Source organism: Vigna radiata, chromosome 9, assembly GCF_000741045.1.
Source record: "Vigna radiata var. radiata cultivar VC1973A chromosome 9, Vradiata_ver6, whole genome shotgun sequence".
Lineage (NCBI taxonomy): Eukaryota > Viridiplantae > Streptophyta > Magnoliopsida > Fabales > Fabaceae > Vigna > Vigna radiata.
The window spans coordinates 14,242,591-14,250,193 of record NC_028359.1 but is presented as its reverse complement, the minus strand read 5'-3'; the positions used below and the strand labels follow the sequence as shown (position 1 = coordinate 14,250,193).

The 7,603-nt window shown below is 27.6% G+C and overlaps 1 protein-coding gene across 1 annotated transcript; it reads right to left on the bottom strand.

Moving 5' to 3' along the window:
- Positions 1-3,029: 3,029 nt before the first annotated feature.
- LOC106773398 lies at positions 3,030-7,119 on the bottom strand. Its single transcript, XM_022786287.1, has 8 exons — positions 6,676-7,119; positions 5,726-5,910; positions 4,918-5,073; positions 4,640-4,769; positions 4,154-4,266; positions 3,592-3,669; positions 3,433-3,496; positions 3,030-3,291 (listed from the first exon to the last, which is right to left on the bottom strand). The coding sequence occupies exons 1-8, from the start codon at positions 7,094-7,096 to the stop codon at positions 3,242-3,244; spliced, it is 1,197 nt and encodes a 398-aa protein (XP_022642008.1). The 5' UTR covers positions 7,097-7,119; the 3' UTR covers positions 3,030-3,241.
- Between the last annotated feature and the right edge of the window lie 484 nt (positions 7,120-7,603).

Below are 7,603 nucleotides of genomic sequence, written 5' to 3'. Positions count from 1 at the left end.
ATACTAAAGTTCATATTAAAAATTTCAAATTGTTCCGATCTTAAATCTATTATTATCTTATAAATAGATTATTTTCTTTTATATTTATAAGAGATAAAATCTAATTATAATTTAACTTATTATATTCTATATATATCTAATATCACTACTCAATTTTCTTTTTGGGTAATTAAAATTTGTTTTTGAAAAAATCAACTAAGTAAAACAGTATTAATTTTAAAAAAAATATATAGAAAATATTAAAAAACAATTTAAAAGAGATGAGATTAGAAAAGATGGAAAAGCAACAAAGGGAGAAAAGATAAAAAGTAGATAGAAGGACACTGGAAAAGATAAAAAAAAAAAGAAAAGAAAAGGAGAAAGAGAAAGATAAAAAGTAGATAAAGGGACAGTGGAAAAGATAAAAAAGAAAAGAAAAGGAGGGGCTGCTATAAAAAGATAGAAAAAGCAGATAGCAACTGAAAATGTGAAAGTGGGAGATAAAGAAGGAAAAAAGAGAGAGGGAGAAATAGGAGAGAAACTAGTTGGGGAAAGTAAAAACATTTTGTACCTTTTTGCTGTCATTTTGTATTTATCATGGTGACGTCCATTGCAGGAAAATCATTTAACTATGACAGATTTCTGATAATAGCGTGATATTACAAGTTAGAACATATCATGTTATTAAAAGTTTGAAGGTTTTCGTTGTTTTGTGATATGGGTAATAATATTTATTATTATTATGATATAGCATGATTGTTGAAGTTTTAATGATCCAATTTCATGTTTCATTTTCGTAAAACATGAATGACAAGTTCTATTTAGTTGATTGCCCAAAAATGTATAAGAAATGCATATTCAGACAGATGTTGTAGCAGAAAGTATGAGGTTATGAAAGTGGTCCATTTATTACAATAATTTTTTAATAAACTTATAATTATTAATTATTATGTTGAATTTCAAATTCAGTTAATAATTAAATTTTTTATTTATATAATAATTTTAAAATAACACTGACTATCATATATTCATTTGATAATTAAAGTTTATATATATATATATATATATATATATATATGAAATTTGAAAATTATTTTATTGTTATGTTAAATCTTAATTTTTTATTTTCATAATTAAAATTTCATTTATATAATATTTTGATAAATAAATTCCATTCACATAAATTTGAGCAATTTTATTCTCATTTTATGTTTTGAACTTTTTTATAACAATTTTGTCTATATAATAAATTAAGGCTTGTATCAAGACCTAACTAGCTTAGGATTTTTCTTAAGTTAGACATTGAAACCTAGTGGAAAGTGTGTGTCATGTGTCATGCTTTCATTCAAGAGAATTTGTTTTTTAGAAGTGGCCACATGACACTCTAAGAGTGGAGAGGATTTTGTTTTAGTAGTGGCCACATGTACCTCCATCATTTGAGAGAATTTGCTTTTAGTAGTAGTCACATGACACTCTACGAATGGAGATGATTATATTTTTGTGAGCCACATGTCCTCTCATCATTGGAAAGGATTTATGGACAGTTGTCCTCTCCTTAGAAGGTCTCATATTTTTTGCCAATAAGAGCGAAGGTGGGAGATCATGTTTTTAGGGTTAGAAGGAGGCATTTTTGGCCTGTAAATAGAGGTGTCTCCACTCTTGTATTTCATCTTGGATTAATGTAATGTTATGCTGCTAAATTATGGCCATACACTTCCTAGATCAACTCTAGAGCAGGAACCTAAAGGCCCCTCTAGTCACCTTTCTGCTTGAGTTGGCCTCACCTCTCTTGCTGCCACCAAATACTACATCATCACCGTCATATCTTCTAAAAGCCATGAGTTTCTACGCCATCCATACTTTAGCTAATCATCCTTGATCATTTACCACCACTTTTTTGTACCATCCATCCAAGAAAACACATTTCCATGCACATCTCCTAGTTTTACCCCAACCTAACTAAGGAGGTTGCTATCAACTCAAGTCGATATGAAACTTTCAACACACATAAAACAAAAGGATGAGAATACAAATATATCTTTATTTTATTTTCCAATTTTTTGTACTTGTAATGACTCTCATGCGTGACTAAATTTCTTCTTGGATTAAATGTAATTTATTCAAACTCAAATGTATTAAAATGATATTTTGACATAGTAATCTAATTTATATGGATATCGATATTTTTGTTCTATTCTTTAAGGTTCATTCTATTCGATCAATTACTTTATAACATCTAATGTAATATTGGATAATCTTGTAATGACCTTTTTGCTTCCAATCATTTGGACACATAGAATGTACAATTATGCAACATGTTTTTGTTCATAGTTATGACTATATTATTGGACTTTAAGTGAAAACTCAAGTCTAGTAATGATTTGGATGATGATGTTTGAAGATGTTTTAAAACTTTGTAACTTTCATTGTATGTTGGTGATTATTTCACATAAGGTATTCACAAGGTTTCTAATATATTATGCATAAAAACATATACTAAAATTAACTAAAAGAAAATTGTTTTATAATATTAAAAATATTAAAATAAGTTTTATGACTTTGGTAATTATCTAATGGATTAAATTATTTAAGAGAAATTTAACGAAATCGATTATCAAATCAGTTAATCGATTAAATTATAAATATATTTAAATATTTTCAACATACTTAGATAATATAACTAAAATTTTGTACAATCTATTAACTTTTTTTTATAATAAATAAAAATAATATAATCAATTAAAACATGTCATAATCTATTAAAAATAATATCGTAACTAATTTATATTTTGAGTAAGTTTCTTATTGGATAGTTTGACCAATGAAACCTCTATCTTAAATATAACAAGAATAACCCTAACTACATACAATTTGTCTATTTTATTTTTAGTTGATATTGAAATTTTGATTCATTTATATTCAATTGTAATGGTATGCCTTTCCTTATCATGAAAATTATAATAAACAACAAAATGATAATAATTAATCATAGACAACAATAGAAGAAATCAAAAATGCATTAAAAATATAAAATAAACAATAATGATGGTTTATTTGGTTTTATTTGAGAAAACATAAATAGCTCAGGAAAATATGGAGAGACCAAAGTTTCAACACAAGCAACATTTATCAATATCTCGAATGCTCAAGATTTTCTGCCACTTAATGTTTAAGATCCTCCAAATGCAGAATCAAAGGACTGTCTTGAGTCTTTCAACATCATCCAACCAATCCTTATTGAAACCACAATTACGCAGTTCTTTTAACAATTCAACAAATTCAGAGTGACTTCAGTGATCTGATGTAGTTTCTCTGAAAAGGAGGGGAAAAGTAAACATACATGTGATTTAAAAGAAAAACATTAAAAACACATTCAAGTGATAAAATTCATGTCATCTCTCTTAGAACAATACGAAGATAATTAACAAAACGTACAAGAGATGTTCTAATAACCTGGAGAAGCTTCTTGAATGTCTCCAACACCAACATCTTCAAGTTCTATATTCACAACATGTTCCTACATAGATTCAATCAATCCGTTACAACATCAGCTTCAAGGCCTACACTATCACTCCATTCAAAAGTAACTCATAAGTGAACTAATGAACTAACTGATTCTGAATCACTTGACAATGCTATTGTCTCTGCATGTGGTGATATGGTTCCTTCTTCACATGTTCTCTTTATTCCCTACATAAAATAAACAAGATTGTTCACATGATGTTTTCTTTGTAAGTGGAGTTGTTAAGCATTTGTTTGACATGGAATGCTCTTGATCATTTAAATTAGTATTTGATTTTTGTATAGTATTTTTTTTTATTACATCCACAGTGTAATCATGTGAGACTAATTATTTTAAGGAGGGTTGATAGAAGGACTTCTGTTTTATCCTTGTGGTTGTTGACTGTTCATAAAAAAAGTAATTATTAACTCTAATATTAATGAAGGAAAAATTTGTTAGAAATAGACTTTAAATCTAATTATCTTCACAAAATCAATTTGTATAATAAGATTTACATCACTTATCTAATCAATAGGACTTCCAACAAAACTAAGAAAACCTGCACTAACATAATGGTTATTTGGTCTGAAACTTCAATTTAAATTGAATATTTGATTCGATGTCATTTTCATTTAGATATGTTAATGGAGATAGATTGATGTGTATATTGACCTTTGATGCAGTCAACTCACTCCCTGATGCTACTGCAGCTTTAGAATCCTCATCAAGATTATCCGGCATCTCCAGTAATATGTTCTTTACATGCTGATATTTCAGTTCTGACTCTGTAATAAAGATTTGCATATAAATAAAGAAATTAGAATGAAATGAAAATAAAGAAAAAATAGAAAATTATATATATATTCTTCATCAATTCTTTTTAACTATTACTAAAAGAAAATTTTTAAATATCAATCAATTTTAAAAACAAGAAATAATTGGACACAATAACTAATTTAGATATTAATTTATAAAATTAAAGATTATTAGTTTTTAAAATAATCATTATTATGCATAAAAAATTATAATTAATAATCAATTAGACTATAAATTAGTCATTGACATTAAATTTTAAGATTTTGCTATTTTTTATATTACAATTTTCTCTAACGGTATGGTAGGTAAAGAAAATAAATAGAAAAACGAGAGTCACATAACCTGTAGAATTAGTATTTTGAGAAACCACTGAGTTAGATGTTCTCTCAAAGTCTCCATCATTAACATCTTTAGGTGTAGCAAGCTCCATGTTAAGATTTGAAGAAGGTATCGCCATTTGTTCTTCATTTTCCTGCATAGATTCAGTGAAACTATCATCTTGTAGGTCATTAATGTTCATAAAGTCATCAAATTAGCAATATTCATTACTACTGTATGTTTTGTTGGCCATGTTACTATAATAAAAAAAAAATGAAGTCATCAAATACAGAAAAACTTACTGGTGAATCTGTTTTGTACATAGGAGTTTCTATTGGTGATATTATGGATGGTATCCGAAGATTGTGTTCATCTTCGATTGTTTCTTGGCTTTGGTTCTCTACTTCCTCCAATTCATTTGATCCAACGTCATTTTGACGTTGGTTGTCTTCGTCAATCTTAGTCAGGAATAAAATTCAAAATTTTGAGAGATAAAAACAACCTTAAAAATAAGTTTTTTTTTTTTTTATATTTATTTACTAATAAAATAATGGATTAAATATGTTTTTAGTCCCTATACTTTGAGGCGATTTTGGTTTTAGTCCATTTTCAAACTATGGTACAATTTAGTCCTTCAACTTTAGAAAACTCTGGTTTTAGTCTTTTTTATCAAATTTTTTTAACTTTATTTGTTGTTTCAAACGCGTTTCTCAGTTAACATTGAAGTAAAAATGTGTCAAACAGTGTAAACAATCCAAATGCTATAATAAAACATGCTTGAAACAACAAATAAAGTTAAAAAAATTTGGTAAAAAGGACTAAAACCAGAGTTTTCTAAAGTTGAAGGACTAAATTGTACCATAGTTTGAAAATGGACTAAAACCAAAATCGCCTCAAAGTATAGGGACTAAAAACATATTTAACCCTAAAATAATTTGTGTTAAAATATATCATAATTTTATTTAAAATTTAATTTTTGAGTTTCTTGAGACCTTTATTTTTTATTTTGTTAAGGTCTAAATTAATTAATAATAAAAACACTTTAAAGCAATTAATAGTAAAAATAGTTTTTTGAGGTCGTATTATTTTGAGGTTTAAATAAGGACTTACCTGTTTAAGTATTGGGCTGTCTCTAATCTTAGCATGACTCCATTTACTGCTTATCGATGTTACTTCAAATTGAGTTGCAACTTCATAGCCTATTGACATTCGATAGCCAATCTCTCCAAAAAGATAAAGATGACAAAGAATATCAACTAATCTTTTTGATATATCCCGATCTTCTTTAAAATATCCTGCAGGAAAAAGATTAACACCCTCTTCAGTAACTCAAAAGAATACAAAACTGTGTATTCTAATGAATCCTAATTTTAAGGCTTAAATATGTTTTTTAGCTTAACTTTAAGTGAAAATTGGAATTAGTCTCTCTTTAAAATTTTGGTCTAATTTAGTTTTTCAACTTTAGAAAAGTATGAACTTAGTCCTTTTAATTAAATTTTGTTAGGTTTATTTGATATTTTAAGCACGTTTCATGACAGTATCTGGGTTGTTTATAGTGTTTGACACATTTTTGTTTCAATGTTAACTGAGAAACACATTTGAAACATCAAATAAAGTTAACAAAATTTGGTTAAAAGGACTAAATTCATACATTTTTAAAGTTGGGAGACTAAATTAGACCAACGTTTTGAAGAAAGACTAATTTCAATTTTTACTGAAAGTTATGAGACTAAAAACATATTTAACCCTAATTTTAAAGTTAAAACTTTAAAACATATATGTTTTTTAAACACTAATGATTAAAATTCTTCAATGTTATATTTCTAGAGTATATCGTTTGTTATAATGAACAGACTAACAACGTTTAGACTCTTCACATAGTTTTCAAATATTCTAAATGGAGCATGTGTGTATGTACGTTTTGTTTTTCACATTCTCAATTCAATAGACCAATCTAGTTTTAAAAGTGTTGAATTGATTTTTTTTATTATTATTCCAAGCATGTGATATTATTATGCAAAACCAACTCGTAATGTGTAAAAAAATATAGTATTTAGTACCTTTGGCAGAAGCAAGAATATCTTCAAAACTTGGAAGGGATGAAGACAAGGAAAATTTTGGACCATTCTTCACCAAACTATGCTTTACAGTGAGAAATTCAATCTTCTGGCGAAGGCTTGGAAGTTCAGCAAATACTGCAGTTTTCAGATTTGGAATCTCAACCTTTTCATCACTGTTCCCTTCGAATACTTCCTCTAGCATACTTGCTTTTACGATTACCAGAACTTCTAACTTTGGTAGCATTTTGGAAATTGAGATGGGAATGATACATTTCAATTTGTTGCATTCTTCTATGACAAGTGCTTTCAGTCTAGGAAAAAATGGCTTTCTGTGATTCTTTGTATCCTCACCAATTATCTGTTTTAATTCATTGCATCCAAATATGGTAATTGCATGCACATATGGTAAACATTCCACCATAGAAGCACAAAATAGTACTTCAACTTTTTTACATTTATCAATCAATAACTCTGTAACGTTTTGTAGAGTCAGAAAAATGTTGGAGCCCACACGCATCTGAGGTGTATTATTGAATGCAACTTCTGTCAAAATGACAGTCATTTCTTGCGTTATAACATCATTTGCATTGGAGTCATTTACCTGCAAGTCATTCACCATATTCACTATATATACAGTAAGATAATGAAGTTCTTTATAATTGTTATATGGTTATAATTACTATATAAAATGATAAACCTTTACATTAAGATAAATTATATGCATAAAAATGAAGAAAAGATGTATGCTAAAAAGGGTGAGAAGGTTACCATTGAGTGAGAAGAGTCTTGCAATTGATCTGTGGAATCCAAAGAAATTTTTGTAGTTCTCCGTTTGTTTCTATATTTATGGATCCAATGTAAAATCTCACATTTCATGGGGTTTGATTCCTTTTGTTCTTTCGACTCCTCTTTGGAAGATGACTTCTTT